At 48.7% G+C, this 19,453-nt stretch overlaps 1 protein-coding gene across 1 annotated transcript in view; it reads left to right on the top strand.

Annotated features, from left to right (window-relative positions):
- Positions 1–19,453, top strand: part of RIMS4 (regulating synaptic membrane exocytosis 4) — a 68,081-nt gene that overhangs the window by 34,768 nt on the left and 13,860 nt on the right. The window contains exon 2 of the mRNA XM_061125856.1: positions 11,105–11,243. Coding sequence (XP_060981839.1) covers positions 11,105–11,243 — 139 coding nt within the window. The remainder of the gene's footprint in view (positions 1–11,104; positions 11,244–19,453) is intronic.

Raw genomic sequence — 19,453 nt, 5'->3', positions numbered from 1 at the left:
TCCTCTGTCGTCCCTTTCTCCTCCTGCCTTCAATCATTCCTAAGGAGTCGGTTCTTTGCATCAGGTGGCCAGGGTACTGGAGCTTCAGCTTCAGCATCAGTCCCTCCAGTGAATATTCAGGACTGATTTCCTTTAGGGTGGATTGGTTTGATCTCCTTGCAGTCCTCAGGACTCTCAAGAGTCTTCTCCAACACCACAGTTCAAAAGCATCAATTCTTCGGCGCTCAGCTTTCTTTATGGTCCAATTCTCACATCCATACATGACTACTGGAAAAACCATAGCTTTGACTAGATGGACCTTTGTTGGCAAAGTAATGTCTCTGCTTTTTAATATGCTGTCTAGGTTGGGCATAGCTTTTCTTCTAAGAAGCAGGTGTCTTTTAATTTCATGGCTGCAGTCACCATCTACAGTGATTTTGGAGCCCAGGAAAATAAAGTCTCTCATTGTTTCCATATCTATTTGCCATGAAGTGATGGGACTGGATGCCATGATCTTCATTTTTTGAATGTTGAGTTTTAAACCAACTTTTTCACTCTCTTCTTTCACTTTCATCGAGAGGCTTTTTAGTTCCTCATCACTTTCTGCCATAAGGGTGGTGTCATCTGCATATCTGAGGTTATTGATATTTCTCCCAGCGATCTTGATTCCAGCTTGTGCTTCTTCCAGCCCAGTGTTTCTCATGATGTACTCTGATATAAGTTAAATAGGCAGGGTGACAATATACAGCCTTGACGTACTCCTTTCCCATTTTGGAACCAGTCCATTGTTTCTTGTCCTGTTTTAACTGTTGCTTCCTGACCTGCATACAGATTTCTCAGGAGGCAGGTCAAGTGGTCTGGTATTCCCATCTCTTTCAGAATTTTCCAGTTTGTTGTGATCCACACAGTCAAAGGCTTTGGTGTAGTCAATAAAGCAGAAGTAGATGTTTTTCTGGAACTCTCTTGCTTTTTCTAGACAGTTTACTTAATTGATTGATACATATTTGTGTGTCATATAGTAAATAGTGCTTACTATGTGCCAGGCCTTATTCTAAGTACTTAAGAGAAAAAATGCTAACTAATTTAATCCTCATAGACATCCTACAAGGCACGTACTATTATAGTCTTCATTTTTTTTAAGAGGAGAAAACTGAGATACAGGTTAAATAATTTGCCCAAGGTTGCACTACTAATAATGTGACTGGGGCCAGCTATACAACCCAAGCCATCAGGCTTCGTTGTCCATGCTTTGATTTTTTTTCTTTTTTGGTTGCACCATGTGGCATGTAGGATCTCAGTTCCCAACCAGAGATTGAACCTGGGCCCACAGCAGTGGAAGCGCGGTCTTAACCACTGGACCACCTGGGAAGTTCCATCCATTGTCCGTTCTTTTAACCACTATGCTTTGCTGCCCCTTGAAAATGCTTCAGAAATAGTCATGAATGGCTGTTTACTGTGATAAGGAGCTGAGAGGCTGGTAATTAGGAGTCCATGCATGCTAAGTCACTTCAGTCATGTCCGACTCTTAGTGACCCTATGGACCATAGCCCACCAGGTTCCTCTGTCCATGGGATTCTCTAGGCAAGAATACTGGAGTGGTTGCCATGCCCTCCTCCAGGGGATCTTCCGCACCCAGGGATCGAACTCATGTCTCTTACAACTAGCATCACCTGAGACCTGAATCCTGATGCCAACATGACCATTGCCCCATGTTCCTCCTGGGCCTCAGTAGCCCTTCTGCACAAGGAAGGCATTGCTGTGGATGACCACTAAGTTCCACCCAAAAGAAATTTTCTCTGATTTTAAGGGAAGGCAGATGTTGCCAGTTCTGGAGAGAAGAGGAGAAAGGGAAAGGGTTCTTACTGAGGGTTTGTGGTTCCTTGACTTGTCCTTGGAGACACAGCCAGAAGCAGCATCAGGGCTGTGGAGGCCTGAGTTCCTGCATGTCAGGTCAGTCCTTGGTTTTCAGATGAGTTTTAGGACCTGGGCAGGGGCGAGACATGAGACTTGAAGTCATTGGGAATGGCTAGGTCAGGAAGAGGCTGACCATGGAACTGCTAGGGTATTTATCTCAAAGGGACAGGAAAGGCAGGAGCTGTGGGAAGGGAGAGCAGTGAGCCCCAGGGGATTATCCTAGTTTGAAGTAACCTTCTGACCCGGAGCTCTATGTATGGAGGACTTCACAGTCTATCATATGGACTGAGGGAGGACCACTCACAGACATGGGATTATACTGTGGACAGTGACATGGTTAGGGGTTTTAGAGCCTGGGGACCTGCAGCAAGTCATATAACCTATCTCAGCTTTGGGCTTCTCATTTAGAAAACAAAGCTGTAAAGATCCATCTTGGATAAAATGTCAAAGTGGAGAACGGTCGTGTTCTTTCCCTCCTTTCCCTCCCGTTACCACATCACTGCAGTCTTAAGTGCTTAAGAATATATGGTCTTACAGAGATCTGGATTTAAAACCTCGCTCTGTCTTGTCTTCTGTAACCTTGGGCCAGTTGCTGAACTGTTTTGAGCTTGGCTCCTTTTTGTAAAATTAGGATAATGATACTTGGCTCTCAGAGTTATGGCTAAATTTTACATGTACACACACATATAAGAACATATATAAGTAAATAAATATATATTTATAAATTTACAATTTGTATATTGGGCTTTCCAGGTGGTGCTAGTGATAAAGATCTTGCCTGCCAATGTAGGAGACAGAAGAGATAGAGAGGTTTGATCCCTGGATCGGGAAGATCCCCTGGAGAAGGAAATGGCAACATACTCCAGTGTTCTTGCCTGGAGACTCCCATGAACAGAGGAGTCTGGCAGTCTGTGGTCCATGGGGTCACAAAGAGTCAGCCATGAATGAAGCGACCTGGCATACACACACATGTACAATTTGTATGTTGTAATTTATATTAATTTAACATACATAAGGGCTTCCCTGGTGGTTCATTCGGTAAAGAATCTGCCTGCAATACAGGAGACCTGGGTTCCATCCCTGGGTTGGGAAGATCCCCTGGAGGAGGGCATGGCAACCCACTCGAATATTTTTGCCTGGAGAATCCCTGAGGCCAGAGGAGCCTGGTGGGCTCCCGTCCATGGGGTCGCAAAGAGTTGGACACGACTGAGCGACTAAGCACAACACATGTAAAATACCATGTGTGTATATATATATATAAATAGTGTCTGCTAAAGAGTAAGTGCCAGAAATAATGTCAACTAATAATTTATTGTCATTTTGTTATCCTGTTTCTTCATGGATACTTGCTTTTGAGAGGAGGTACAGTAACACATTCATACTCAGTATGGACAACTGAATGAGACTTACTTGTTTTCTTTACTGGAGGATTTACACATTTCTTGAGGATGTTCTAAAAATAAAAGCAATTCAATTAAACACAGTTAGTGGGATGGGCAATGCTGGGTGCTGTCCATGGTTCTGAAGGGAAATGAAGGCGGAATGAGCTTACACAGTAGACAGGATATCAAGTAGGTTGACCAAGGACTGTATTTCAAGGTGCAGTGGAATAGATACCCAATAAGAGTGAAGATGAAGTGCCCCCTGGGACTCAGAGAGTTTGATCAGAGAAGGTTTTGTGGAAGAGATGGCATTTGAATTCTGTGATAGAGCATAGTGAGTTTAGTGGTTCATTAAAAACATGAGTCAGAAAGACATGGGCTTGAATTCCGGTTCTGCCCTTGATAGCTGTGTGTGTCCTTGGGACGGTTACTTAATCTTATTTATCCTCATTTTCTTACCCTCTAAAATGGGATAGTAGTTATCTCACAACTTATTGTGAGAATTAAAATGAGAAGATGCCTATGTAAAACACTAGGCATAGCATCTGGCACAGTGGTGATACTAATAGTTTTTTGGTGATACTAATGTTAATAATAGTCATCTTCTTGAGTACTTACTGTGTGCCACAGCCCACCTAGGATGTCCAGAGGATTAAATGCCATTATTTTATTACATTACCTTATTATACTTAATCCTCCTAACAGCCCTAAGAGTTTGGTGAGTTCCTGATAAACTATTATTTAAAGCTTAACTCTGGAGTATGGTTCAAATTTTGATAGGGAAAATGAGGATGGCAGGAAAGTAAAGGAGAGAGAATGGGGCTGAGGAAGCTATTGAGGATGTACCTGGAGCAAAGAGGTGCTCAGCTGGGCTGGAGTGCAGAGATGGACAGGAAACCAGGACAGATGGAGGGGAATCAGGTAATGGAGAGTTGTGAATACCTGGGTGTGAAGGGGGTACCTCATTTGAGGGGCAGTGGGGAGCCATTCTAATGTTTTAAATAGGATCATGGCATGAGTTTATGATTTATTTATAAATTTATATTTTACCTTCATTTCCATTTTAGAATTCATACATTTAACTATAAAACCTTGAAAAGATACCACAGCCTACAAAAGAGAAATAAAATATCCCCACTGGGCTGATTGGAGTGTAAATTGGTACAGCTCCTTTGGAAAATCATTTGGCAAGCTGAAGAGATGCTTGCCCTATGACCCAGCAGTTCCACCCTTAGGTATATTTCTGAGATACACAGGTACAAATATTCAGCAAAGGCCATGCACTAAAGTAATCACAGCAGGATTATTTCTAATAGCCCCAGCCTGGGGGAAAAAAATGAAATGCCTATCAACAGTACAATGGATAAGTAGGTTGTGCTACAGAATATTCATAGAGTGAAAGACTGTATAGCAGTGATGATAAACAGTCTACAGGTACGTGCAACAATGTGGGTGCATCTCATATAGTCAATATAATGTTGAGCAGAAGAAGCCAGCCCCGCCCCCCCCAAAGACCATGCTCTGTGTATAAAGTTTAAAAACAGGCAAAACTAATATCCGATGTTTGAGATCAGGATAGTGGCTGCCCTCATGGAGCAATATAGCCTAGAAGATTGGGCACTGTGGACGTCAGGGGTCCTGGCAACGCTGTTTCTTCATCTGGCTGCTGGTTACACAGGTGTTTACTTTGCGAAAACCCATCAAGCTGTACACTAAAGGTTTGTTCACATTTCTGTCTGTATCATACACTTAGATGAAAAAGTCACAAAAGGACTTCCCTGGTGGTTCAGTGGTTAAGAATCTGCCTGCCAAAAAAAAAAAAGAATCTGCCTGCCAGTGCAGGGGACACAGTTCGGTCTCCGGTCTAGGGAGGTTCCACGTGCCACGGAACAGCCAAGCCTACTAAAGCCCGAATGCCCTAGAGCCTGTATTCTAAAGACAAGCTTCCGCAGCGAGAAACCCGTGCCTTGCAACCAGAGTAGCCATTGCTCTTGGCGATTAGAGAAAATGCAGCAACGAAGACCCAGTGCAGCCAAAGATTAATGAATTTTTAAAAAGTTACCAGAAAAACAATCTTCTCGCATCCCCTCTAACGATCTTCCTTCGTATCGTTATTCCCCATTAACAGTTTGGGTCACATCCTCCCAGGTTTTTCTGTGTCTGTGCATAAAGAGAAGGATAAAGCTACATACACTATCTATAGCTTTACAAAAATGGTCTTCTGTTTTACATACTGTCCCGCAGCATGCTTTTTTAACTCCACAGTATGCTGAGGCAGCCTTTCTATGTCACTGTAGATGTAGGTCTTGATGATTCTAACATTTGCAGTGTTTTATTGTGGGGATGTGCTGTTTAGTAAAGCCATCCCCATTGACAGACCTTTAATTCCAGCATTTCATTGGTGTAAATGATACTGTGGGGAAGTCTCTTCTTGCATAGCTTGGTGTACTTGTCTGTTTGTGAATTTATGAATTACTAGGAAGGGAATTTCTTGGTCTGAAGTGGTATTTTAAGATTGTTAATCTGTTAATGACTTGCTGAGTGGGTGGGTTGGAAGCAGGGGGACTAGTTAGGAGGTTGTTAAAATAATTTAGACTTGGGGTAATTAGGGTGGTTGGCAGCGAAAATGGACAGAAAAGGAGAGAGCTAAGAGATATTAAGGGCAAAGATTTGATACAACCTGGCATCTAGTGAGAAAGGGGGAAAGGTCAGAGATGTCCTTCGGGGTTCTGAGTCTGGGTGGCTGGGAAAATTGGGAACAGAAGTCAAAAAGAATTGTTTGTGGGGAGTGGGGTGGGTCAAGTTGCATTCAGGGAGCCAGTTATCATCCAGGTAGTGATGTCCAAAATGCAGTTGGAAGAATTGCTCTCTTTTGATATATAATTTTATTTATTTATGGCCGTGCTGGGTCTTTGTTGCTGCAAGGGCTTTTCTCTAGTTTCAGTAAGCAGGGGCTACTCTCTAGTTGTGGTATCTGAGCTTCTTATTTTCTTTTTTTGGGGGACATGTGGCGCAGTTTGTGGGATCTTAGTTCTGCACCAGGGATCGAACCTGTGCCCCCCTGCATTGGAAGCCTGGAGTCTTAATCACTGGACCGCCAGAGAAGTTCCATGGTGGCTTCTCTTGTTGCAGACTATGGGCTCTGGGGCGTGTGGGTTTCAGTAGTTATAGCTCCTGAGCCCTAGAGCACAGGCTCAGTAGTTGTGGTTGCTTGTGGGGTCCTCCCAGACCAGGCATCGAACCCAGGTCTCCTGCACTGGCAGCCGGATTCTTTACCACTGAGCCACCACAGAAGCCCCAAAGTATTGCTCTTGATAGAGTTAAGGGCCACAGATTGAGGCGTAGGATTCCTTTGCTTAGGGTGGTGCTCATGGGGGAGGGGAATGAAATCAGCAAGGGAGAGCCTCTAAAGAGAAAGAAAACCTAAGGACTGGGTAGCCAGGGTCTCATGTATAGGGTGCTGGCAATGCTGAGGCACAGGAGGGATCTACTAGAATCCACCGTCACGGAGGCCAAGGGATGGGTCTGAAGTGACTGTCATTCGAACGATGAAGTAATCAGTCGCCTGCATTAGTCTCCCTCCTATTACCCTCCCCTGCTGGGTGCTGTCATTACATCTTTTTCTTGCTCCGAGAAACCGTTTACATACTTGTGATTAATCAGCGTGATCCTGTGTTTAATGTCCACCTCCACCTCTGAACTGTGAGTTCCAGGGAGGCAGGAACCCCTTCCTTCTTGTTCCCTCTTCCGTCCTCATCAGGTGTGTGTTTAGCACGTAGTCGTGTTGGTACCCGAAAAGTTGCTGCTGGGGTTTGATGGGACTCTGGCCATCCACACACACCCTCTGCCTGCTGCCTTCCCCCACCCCCAGCTACACACACACAAACACACACACATTCACTCCGCACAGGTTGGGAGAGGAGGGACTTCAAACCCGCAGGGTAGAGCAGGCAGGAGTGGGTCGCCAAAAATAGGTCATCCACACTCCATTTACTCATGCATCACTGTGGCCAGCTTGAGGGCAGCCTCATAGCTGAAACCCAGAGGGTACAGGACTCAAACTCGGGGTCTCTTCAGTGGAGCCTTCTGATAACCATGGACGACAGACCTCTCATCTGACCCCGTTAACCATCCCCTCGGAACTTCATGCCTTCATCTTTGTGCATCTGCTCTTTTTATCACCGGTTTTCTTGGAGGGAATGGTGTTTCCATTGTGGTGCTGGAACCCACCTGTGCAATGATGTTTGAACCTTAACTTCCTTAGGATAACAGCTTAGCCACGTGTTTTAGGTCAAGGTTTCCCAAGAGGACCCAGAGATGAGATTTGTGTGTAGGTGTAACCCCGGTGTAGGGAGGGTGTTGTCCTTGGAGATGACTGTGCGCGCGCGTGTGTGTGTGAGTGGAGGGATGTTCCTCTGTGCCTGTGAGTCTGTGTGAACACGTGTGTGTTTCTGAATCTTTCTGTGCCCCTGACCCTGCTGTACACAGAGAAACAGAGAACTGTTGGGAGAGGGACTTCAGATACAAATGAGGGAAAGAGCAAGGGGTGGGATGACAGGAAACAGACAGAGGGAGACACGCCTTCCCCCATAAGGACAAGAAACAGCAGAGTGACACACGCGGACACACAGACACACACGCACGCATGCTGTGTCAGTTTCCCGGTGGGCTTTCTGGAGTGGGTTGGTGTACACTTCTTGCGGTGATGCGTCTGTGTGTGCCAGGCACACGCCCAGACACCTGCCCATTGAGCCTCAGAAGCAGAATGGCAGGGGTGCAGAGACCCAGGGGTGCGTGCGTGCTAAGTCACTTCAGTTGTGTCTGACTCTGCACGACATTATAGGCCGCAGTTCCCCAGGCTCCTCAGTGCGTGGGGTTCTCCAGGTGAGAAAGCTGGGGTGAATTGCCATGCTCTCCTCCAGGGCCAAGACCCATGGCAACACACAAATGTGGACACTCAGACGTAGGTTAACAAACTGCATCTTTGCAGGTATATTCCTCCACGTGTGTGTGTGTGATTTTCTGAGTACGTGGGCATCTGTGTGCCTGAATTACGCAGATGTGTGTAGGAGAGAAACATGTGGGTACACCCTCTGAGAAGCACACACAAAGCATCTATATCTCTGTGTGTGTACGCACATGTCTGTCTGCCTGCAGGCCAGGGAGGAAGGGGGCACCATCGGTGAGTTGGGAGGAGGAAGACAGGGAGAAGTCCAGCAGGAGGTGCCCTGGCCTCGCCCTCTCTCCTCACACAGACCCAGCTCCCCATCCTCTTACTCAGCAGGATGATGGGGTTTGGGTGGGTCCGTTTGCGAGCACTGCTGAAGGCCCTGAGGTCTATCAGCTCATCCCAGACTCTGGGGAGGCAGGGAAGACCCCACTAAAGGTCCACCTCCACCCCTAGAAGCCACACCCTCCAGGGTGGTGGGGGATGTAAAGCTTGCCTTGATCACCAGGCTGTGGAGCACGGAGCAGAGAGACCCCTTTGGGGTCAAATCCTCACCCCCATGCCTCCACTTCCACCTTCTGGGCCTAGGGCATGGACCAGCCCCTTAACCCCATGTCCTCGGTGCTAAATATGGAGGAAGCAGGAGCAACTGCTTCCTGGGTGACTGAGGATTAGCCCCACTCTCGGGGCGGATACCCGTTCATCCAGCAGTTACTACTTGAGCACTTCAAAGGCTAGGCGCTTCCCTCCTAGCTCAGTTGGTAAAGAATCCGCCTGCAGTGTTGGAGACCCTGGTTTGATTCCTGGGTTGGGAAGATCCACTGGAGAAGGGATAGGCTACCCACTCCAATTTTCTTGGGCTTACGTGGTGGCTCAGCTGGTAAAGAATCTGTCTGCAGGGCACAGTGCAGGAGACCTGGGTTCACTGCCTGGGTTGGGAAGATTCCCCTGGAGACGGGAAAGGCTACCTACTCCAGTATTCTGGCCCGGAGAATTCTGTGGACTGTATAATCTGTGGAGTCGCAAAGAGCAGGACATGAGCGACTTTCACTTTCACTTTCCAACGGCTAGACTCCGTTCTTGGCCCTGGGGCTTCAACATTCGACACAATGAAATTCGCTGTTCTCACGGGGTTTACCTTCTGTGTGGAGGAAGCTAGGCAGTAAACCGATGGTGTAGAACACATCACAGGTGGTGAGCATCAGGAAGAAAACCACGGCAGGGCACGGGGCGGAGAGAGGCCGGGCCAGGAGAGGATCAAGGACAGCTTGGATAGGATGATGTCTGCTCACAGTGGAAGCGAAAGTGAGAGCTGCCGGATGGGGAGAGGATGTTGAGAGGCAGTGAATAGAAGGGCAGAGGATCGGACTTCCTTGGCTGGCCAGTGGTTAGGACTTCATACTTCCCCTGCAGGGGACATGGGTTCAATCCCTGGTCGGGGAACTAGGATCCTACATGCCATATGGTGCAGCCAAAAAATTGAAAAGAAGGGCAGAGGACCACGTTGTTCTCCCATTTTACAGTGGAGGAAATGGAGGCACAGGGAGGTTAATAATTTGCCCAGAGTCTCACCGTCAGTGAGAAGGGGACCCAGGACTTAAACCTGGGGCGGTGTGCTTTCAGAGCCAGTGATCTAATTGGGTGATCCTCGACCAAGGGTGATTTTTGTTCCCACTCCAGGGGATGTTTGGCCATGTCTGGAGACATTTTTGGCTGCCACGACTGACCTGGAAGGAGGACTAGCATCTGTGGGCAGAGGCCAGGGAGACGGGTTAGACCTCCCACAGTGCACAGGACAGCCTGACCACTAAACAATAATGTGTCCCCTTGCCAGCTGTGCTGAGGTAGAGAAACCCTGGTTTAAATCCACGAAAAGCGCTTGACAGAGAATATGATACATCGTAGGTGCTCGATAAATAGTAGCTGAAGAGAAGGAGGGAAATGATTTGGAGAAGATTGCAGGGCAGAAATGAATTCAAGAAACAGTACATGTTGGATGAACCTAGAGAATATTATACTTAGTGAAGTAAGTCAGACAGAGAAAGACAAATACTATATGATAAACCCTATATGTGGAATCTAGAAATAATACAAATGAATCTACATACAAAGCAGAAACAGATTCATAAACGTAGAAAAGAAACTTGTGATTACCAAAGGGGAGAGAGGGAGAGATTGGGAGTATGGGATTAACAGATTCAAGCTACTGTACATAAAATAGATAAACAACAAAGATGTACTGTACAACAGAGGGAATTAATTATAGGACTTCCTGGTAGTTCAGATGGTAAAGAATCCGCCTACCATGCAGGAGATCTGGGTTCGATTTCTGGGTCGGGAAGGTCCCCTGGAGAAGGGAATAGCTACCCACTCCAGTGGAATTGCCTGGATAATTCCACGGACAGAGGAGCATGGCAGGCTGCAGTCCATGGGGTTGCGAAGAGTCAGACACGACTGAGCGACTTTCACTTCACTTCACTTCTTCACAGGGAATTATATTCGATATCTTGTAATAACCTATAATGGAATTTAATTTAAAAAGAAAAAAAAACCTGAATCACGTTGCTGTATACCTAAAACTAATACAATGTTGTAAATCAACTATGCTTCAATTTTTTTAAAAAAAGTACATGTAAATGAATCTGCCAGTTAATAGAACTCATGTGATGCTGTTTGATGGGTGAGTATTTGGGCAAGCTACCCCTGGGAGGGTGCGTAGAGGTGAGGCTGGTGGTTAGAGGAGGTTGATGAACCAGGTGCGGCGTGAAAACCCACGCTGGGCATCCACTAGCCTCTGAAAGACTAACCAGAGGACTGGTCTCTCTGTTCTCTCCCACCCTGTGTATCTCTCCCCGTCTCTCTGGACCACTCTGCCCAGAAGGGGACAGCCGGAGGTTGAAGGGGGCCATCCAGAGGAGCACGGAGACTGGCCTGGCTGTGGAGATGCCCAGCCGGACCCTGCGCCAGGCCAGCCACGAGTCCATCGAGGACAGCATGAACAGCTACGGCTCCGAGGGCAAGTGAGTGTGGGGCCCGAGGTCGTCTTGGGTGTGGGGTGGGCGGGAGGGACGGAACAGTGCCCTCTAGGAGCCCTGGGTCAGCCTCAGGCCAGGAGGGGTGCTCACTCTGGGCTCCTGGGTCATCCTCAGCCTCGGAAGGGAGGTGATGAAAGCCAATGATTCTTCGAGGAGGTGTGAGCGGGGCATGGATCTGGTACCCAACTATCTGGGTCTCAACCCTAGCTCCACTACTCACAGACGGTGTGATCCTGGGCAAGTCACCTCTCTGGGCCTTGGTTTTCTCATCTATAACATGGAGACAGTAGTACCAACCTCATAGGGGGTGGTAGGAGGGTTAAATGGGTTAATATTTATAAAACTCCTGGCACAATGGCTGCCACAGCAGAGGTTAATGAAAAAAGGGGATTGAGAGGGGTTTTGTTGGGATGGTGGTTATTTCCTCTTTAACTCTCTTAGTCGCCTTAAATCCCAATTGGTTTTTAAAAATATGTACTACTGCCTGATAAGGAGTAGCACATGAGGTCCAGCTGGCTCCTCGCCTATTTCTCTCCCCCGGCTGTACATCAGAATTGCCGGGAACTTGTTACCAATACCAATCTTGGGACCCTGAATCCAAGCCACTGACTCAGACTCCATGAGGGTGGAGCTTGGGAGTTCCAATTTTAAAAGACTCCCTGGGACAAGGTCAGTCTCGACTGAGGCTCTCACTGTCGGGCTTCCCTGGTGGCTCAGGCTGTAAAAAATCTGCCTGCAATGCGGGAGACCCGGGTTGAATCCCTGGGTGGGGAAGATCCCCTGGAGAAGGCAGTGGCTACCCACTCTAGTATTCTTGCCTGGAAAATCCGATGGACAGAGGCGCCTAGTGGGCTGCAGTCCATGGGGTCGCAAAGAGTCGGACACAACTGAAGCGACTGACATTGCACTTTCACTTTGAGAATTTTGGGAAAGCTTGGAGCCTGCTTTCCCCTGATAAATAGGCAAATGTGCACCCTAACACACGCACACCACACACACTCATTCTCACATGCGTGGTCACACAGACACATTTCATTTTAACTGTAGGGGGGTCTCAGATTCCCCCAAATCCCTCTGCCAAAGAAACTGTGATCCCCAGTGACTTCTTCATTGTACAGATGACCAGGGCACTCAGTGAGGTTGAGGGGCTTGGCCGGGATCACACAGCACGTTCATAGGTCTGGAACCCAGGCATCCAGACTCTTAGTGGGGCTTGTATCACAGTACCCCATTGCTTCATTATCTCAGCCATCCTCAGCCAGGGAGGACAGGGGTATCATGACCCTTCTCAAGCACACGGGAAGACTGGGGCGTGGAAAAGTTAAGCTCCCTGCTATCCAGTATGGTAGACCCCAGGCGCATGTGACTATTTAAGTGTAAGTGAATGAAGATGAAATATTCTGTTCCTCTGTCGCTCTCGCCGTATTTCAAGTGCTCAGTGGCAGCCTGTGTTCAGCATCCACCGTATTGGACTGTGCAGGCGTTGGACATTTCCATTGGCGCAGAAAGTTCCACTGGATGGTTCTGGCTGAGTGGCTTGTCCACGGGCAGACACCCTCCAGTTTCTGCCCTGCCTTGCAGCTGGGGGCTCTGCCGCCTGAAAGCCTTCCCGCCTCCAGCCCCTCCTAAACTGGGCATCTCCGGTCTCTCTGAATGGCCTTGCCTTGGCAGATGCTGCTGGTCCGCCCACCTCCTAGGGAGACTTTCCGGAGGGCGAGAAGAGGAGGAGGACATGCGGAAGGCAGAGGGAGAAGAGGAGGATGAAGGGAACAAATGTTTGCTTTAACCTGAGAAACTCGGCAAGACAGCAAAACTTGGAGGGAGGCAGTCTAGGCGTCAGGGTAGCAGTGGGTCCCTGCTGAGTTTCAGGGGATTGGGAGATTTGGGTCCTGGTCCCAGCCTGGCCACTGACCCCCAGTGGCCTTGGGCATGTCCCTAGTCCTCTTTAAGCTTTAAGGAGGCTGAGACACGTCTTGTCTGTTAGCCTCATGGGCAGGTCAGAGGACCAGGTTGAGGAGGCGGTATCATGGTGCAGGGAACAGCAGCAGGGGGTCAAACCTACATTCCAGTTTTCCAGAAGAGGAACTGATGGCTCAGAGAGGCCACAGGACTTGTCTACGGGGAGCAGCGTAGGAGGGCGTCGTGAGGAAGAAAGAAAATGATGCCTGCACGTGACAGATGCTTGGGACATGGCTCTTGTCGTTTGCTGTCACCTGCTTTAAGGGCCCAGAGAGTCAGATTATATTACAAACATGTTTAAAGTCAGGACTCTGGAGTCAGACCGTACTGATTGGGCCTCATTTCTGCTTCTTCAGAGCTGTGTGACTTTAGGGGAAGTTACTTTACCTCTCTGAGCCCAGTTTCTTCATCTATAGAAAGAGGTCCAGAATAGTACAGACCATTAATAGAGTTGTTGTGGGGATTCAATGAACTAACATATGTCAAAGCACTTAGAACAGTGGCTGGCACATTGCAAGCATTTTTGTTATTATAGCTATTACCATTGTTTGTCGATTCAGCCACTGTTATTTGGGCATTTTCTCCTTGTTATAATTGTGTCTAGAATGTGCTTAGCACAAGGTAAGCATGGAATAAATGTTGGTGGTAATGATTATGATTTTTAAAAAATTTCTTTCTTTACTTGGCTGTGCCAAGGCCTAGTCGAGGCATGCAGGATCTTTAGTTGTGGCATGTGGGTTCTAGTTCCCTGACCAGGGGTGGAACCTGCGCCCCCTGCTTTGGGAGCACAGAGTCTTAGCCACTGGACCACCAGGGAAGTCTCCTGTGATGTTAAAAGGTTTGTGGTGGGTGTCTTGAGACAGTTGAGGAAGGATCAAGTGGATTTGAGGGTCCTTTGTCCCGCAGAGGGGAGAGTCTTGCCCTCCTGAGAGGGACTAGGTCTTGGTGGAGCCCAGCCAGGTGCTGCTACCCACCCCCAACACGCACCTGGCTGAGGAAGGGAGGTCGAAGGGACGGGGGAACAGGTGGGGACACTGAGCAGTAGTTGGCCTCCTCTTTGTTTTGGAGGTATTTTGGGCACTAGCAGGACCCAGATGCCAGGCTGTGAAACAGGAGGGGGTGTGACCGTCCTCCCCCTGGGCTTCTGCCAGCCCAGCTGAGGCTTACAGAGAGCCAGTGCCTTTGTGCAGCCCCCACCAGCCTGCAGCCCCTGGCGCTGCAGGGCTTGCATATTCCTGCAAGTGGGCCCAGGGATGCTACCATGTGGGTTTTCATTCAGCACCTACAGTATGCTGGACAGTCAGACTGAGCACCTCGGAGACCCTGCCTTCCACCGACCACTCAACTAGTAGTGTAGTGAGAGCTGCAAAGGACAGGCATAGAGAACTTTGGAAATGCTGTGTCCTCACTAGGACTCAGGGCTGGGGAAGGGGTGCACATTGGAGTAGGCCATTCTGCCAGTGATGATCCTTGGGCTCCAGCTTACACAGTACCAGTTACAGTGGGTTGAGCCCTTGCTGCTCAAAGTGTGATTCTTAGCCCAGCAGCAGCACCATCCCCTGGGACCTTGTTGGAAGTATAGCATCTCCTGGTACTTCCCTGGCGGTCGAGTGGTTAAGACTCCACAGTTCCACTGCAGGGGGGCGGGGTTCCATTCCTGGTGCAGGAACTAAGATCCTAAGATCCCGCCTACTGTGTGGCACATCCAAAAAAAAAAAGAAAATAAATGCATCATCTCAAGCTTCTAACAAGATCCCCAGGTGTTTCATGGGTTAAGGTTGAGAAGCTCTGGCTTAAGGGTAATAATGTTCTAGAGCGAACACTTTATAAGAGCACTTGCTATGGGCAGACACTGTGCTAACTGTTTTTACATTTATTGACTCATTTAATTCTCCCAGTAAGCTGATAACCCTGGAACTGTTAGTATCCTCATGTTACAAATGAGGAAATGAAAGCCAAGAGAGGTTAATTAAATTGCCCAAGGTCACATAGCCAGAGTGGCTTCCCTGGTGGCTCAGACGGGAAAGAATCTGCCTGCAATGCAGGAGACCCAGGTTCGATCCCAGGGTTAGAAAGATCCCCTGGAGGAGGGCATGGCAACCCACTCCAGTATTCTTGCCTGGAGAATTCCGTGGATGGAGGAGCCTGGTGGTCTCCAGTCTGTGGGGTTGCAAAGAGTCAGACATGACTGAGCAACTAACAGTTTCATACAGCCAGTGAGTGACATCAATTTTGGGGATTCAAATCTAGCATTTGGAGTCTGCCCTTAACCATTCTACTCGACTCCCTCCCTCATTTAATGGCTGTGTCTATCAGGATTTCCAGAGGTGGATGCTTCCAGCATGGTTTGGTGGCTCAGTGGTCTCTCCATCTTTTACTCTCTGCAGACTTCAGCATGGTGGACCAGTCATGGTTTATCCTTGGGGACTGGGGAACGGTTTTCCTTTCCAGTGCCCCTTTCTGCCTGATGGAAAAGTTGGTTCTGCATGTTAAGGATGGAAGGGAACAGCTATGAGTTGGGCAACCAGCCAAGCTCCCACTCCCCACCTCTCTAAGCATCTCCCCAGATAAAGGGCAAGGATTCAATACTCCTGAGGAAGGGCCAGGAGAACGGTACCTCCCCAGACCCCTCATCCATCCTGAGATACTCCCTGGTGACCATCTGCTTCAGTTTGGATTTCCCAAAACCAGACGCAAGACATGGATTTGAGTGCAAGCATTTCACTTGGAAGGTGGTTCTGGAAAACATGGTGGAGGAACCCATAAGAGAGACAGGGCAAGGGAGGCATCCAGTAACATGTGTGTTGAGAAGCCAGCTGCCACTGTGTGTATCCAGAGCTTAACCTTGATGGGGTCTCAGAACCAGCCTGACACAGGTGCCTGGGAGTCACTCCCTGGGAGGCCAGGGAGCTGGGGTATTTATACTTCCACTCTTACTGGTTACTGGTTGACAACTGCTCACGGTTAAGTCTCCTGCCCTTCCTCTGGAAATGAGGGCTCCGGAGACCAGAGAAATTCCTTGTGGGCCAGAGAAACATAGCTAGAGGGATGCAGGTGCCAACAGTTAGAAGCCTGTGAGCACTGACATGGTGGGGGTCAGAGGATATGGGGGATGACAGCAGAATCTAGTACCTTTTCTGAATGCACAGCACCACTGTCTTCCAGGTGCCCAAACCAGAAGGCTCTCCCAGACGCCTCTCGCTCTCTGTCACTCCGTATCCAACTCTTAACTGGGCTCTCCCATTTCACTCCTAAGTGTCCTTGACTCCATCCATCCCCCCTTTCCCCCAGCCATGAGGCCAGTCATTACTCTTATCTGGATACCTGCAAGTCTCCTTTGTGGTCCGAACTGGGTGGTCTGTCACTCAGCACTTATTTTCTCTGGATTCTGCCAGCCTCCCCCCCTTCCCCCACCAAGCTGTGTGCCTCAGTTTCATCACTGAACCTCTTTCCCTGCCCTCCGTCTCACCTCCTGGTCTTTGCATACATTGCTCCCTCCCCCTGACACTCTGTTTCCTACCCCTCCTCCCTCTTAGCCCCCTGACTCATTCCTCTTCCAGATCTCAGCTAAGAACATGAATTTTATCCCATGTGCCACCTCCAGCTAATTGATCATGGCTCCCTGAAGTGCTGTGTTGAGAAGGGTTCTGAAGTCCAGTCCAGGCTTGGTGGGAGCGTTGGGGTTGATTGATAGTGTCCGTCCTGGGAGTGGGCAGGGGAAATCCGCCACTCCTCTACCTCCATCTGCAGCTTCCACAGCCGGGTCTTCCCCCACCACAGTGCCCAGCAGTTCTGCTGTACTTGTTACACGTGTCTGTCTATCCAGGCACTTGAGTCTGGTGCCTGTTCAGTCTGGGACCTGGCCCGCAGTGGGTGCTGCAAATCTGGATGAGTGATGGGTTGGGACTATGTACCCACATATGCATGCACGCATGCACTCACACGCACACACACACACACATGCCTCTCTTTCCCGCCCCTCCACAGCCTCCTGCATCATACATCCGCCTTGTAAACCCACAGCTCTCCACACTGGCTGCCGGAGGCCCTACTCCTTCCCTCTACCCCTCGTGGTCCTGTGGCATTTGGGTCATCGGCACATGGCTCCCTGGGTGTCCGGGTCATGGTGCCCACGGCCCTGGAGAGCAGAGTGTGAGCTGACGCCAGGGCCGCTGCAACCGCCCTCAGGGAGGCTTCCAGTCAAGGCTGTCTGCCTCATCACCGAAGGCCCCGGAGTTCGGGTCAGTGGTCAGAACCTCCTTCCCCTTTGCCGCTTCTGTTGTTTTGCAGACATCATGCCCAAAGGACAAACCGGCACCGGATGTGGCCAGCGGCTAGGAGATGGGGATTTGTTTGCTTCTATTTTATAAGCACTGCTATTGGTTGAGTACTTGACTACACCGGAATCGGGTCTAAGGCGTTTATCTCACGTAATCCTTACAATCGCACTAAGGGTGTGCTACCACTGTTCACTCCTGCTTCTCTGAAAAGCAGACCCAGGGTCTAAGCAGCAAAGGCCATGTCTGTTCGACCAGTGAGCGGGGGGAATCAGGGCTCATATCCAGGCCTGCCTGACCCCAGGGCCAAGACTGCAGATCCCCGTGCTCTGTCTTGGGGAAGCCTGAGGTCCCCCGGGACATGGAGACAGTGTAGCAGGTTGAGATGAACCCCAGAATCAGACTCCCACGTTCAGATCCCAGATCAGCCATTTACCAGCCATGTGATCTTGGTCAGGTTACTTAACATTTCTGTGGCTTGGTTTCCCCTTCTGGAAAATGGGCATTCATATAGTAAGTGCCTAGCTTACACAGAGTTGTTAAATGAGTTAATATTGATAACTTAGTACTGTCAGCACTTGGCTCATGGCAAACTTTTGATCAATAAAAAATAAATCAAATCCTTGGCTTCACGCCCAGGAGCTACATTCTCGTGGCCCAGGGCGGGTGGGAGCAGGAGGCAGGTTTGGGAATGTCCTGAAAGCTTGAGAAGCTGGAGTCAGGGTTGGCTGATGCTGTATATCCTGGCACACGGTCAGTTCTGCTACAGTGCTTGTTTTAAAAACGCAAATCTGTTCCAGCATGATTCAAGTATTCTGGAATAATTGGAGCACAATATAAATTTTGCCTTTGCTCAGGTGTAATTTCATCCATGAGAAACAAAAGGGGAACTCAGGAAACTACACCCGTAGGGGACTGCACGAAACACAGCCCTCGCATCTGCCCGCTCCCTCAGCCCCCCACCCCCTATACCAGGTGTTACAAGTTCCCACCTGTCCGTTTGGAGAGCCCTCCATCACCACTTCGCAGTAACTCACACTGCAGACCTGCTGACACTCATTTCCACAAGCAAATGTCAAACTGTCTTCAAGGTAGAGCACCATATTTATTGCAGTATCTACACATTTATTTCACTTTTAAAAGACTTATTTTTTTATATTGGATGGTTAGATAGCGTCACCAACTCAATGGACATGAATCTGAGTAGATGCCAGGGGACAGTGGAGGACAGAGGAGCCTGGCGTGCTGCAGTCCATGGGGTCGCAAAGAGTCAGACGTGACTTAGTGACTGAACAACAACATAGCCGATTAACAGTGTTGTGATAGTTTCAGCAAAGGTATCCCTTGTACCCCAATCTATGCATTTCTTAACCATTTTACAGGTGTAAGACTGTGCTACTGTTTTTATTATCTCTTTTATTGTTGATAAACTTTTGGGGTGTTGTGCCCCTAACCATATTTTCCCCATACTCTCTGTGATTTTGACTGCAGGACTTTGCCCTGCACTGTAGTGTTTAGGAATGTATATTTCATGTTACAGCAGAACTGGCTGTATTGCACCCTCTGCCAGGCTGTGGGAGGGGGGACGGATAGACGATGGAAAGGTAGGGGTAGGCAGTGAATGGATGAACAGAGAACCCATGAACCTTTCAGGACCACATAACCCATGCTCATCACAAGGGCTGGGCCACCTTGTAATTTCTGATGAGTTGAGACAGGAGATCCATCTGGAAAACAGAGTGGACGTCAAACCCCCAAATAACCCAATTATTTCTTTAACCATGGAAAACACGAAAATCCAGGGGCCAAACCGGGCTCAAAGGTTAATAATAAAAGACAATAGGTTTCAGCCCCACAAACCAAACTAACAGGATTTGAGAGGCAGGAAATCTCATTTCACCATTAACACAAAATAAAAGGCCAGCAGAACACGAGATTTAATCCCGTTTCGGGTCTCTG

Source organism: Dama dama, chromosome 23 (assembly GCF_033118175.1).
Source record: "Dama dama isolate Ldn47 chromosome 23, ASM3311817v1, whole genome shotgun sequence".
Taxonomy (NCBI): domain Eukaryota; kingdom Metazoa; phylum Chordata; class Mammalia; order Artiodactyla; family Cervidae; genus Dama; species Dama dama.
The sequence above is the reverse complement of the archived record's forward strand: the minus strand, read 5'-3'. Positions and strand labels throughout refer to the sequence as shown.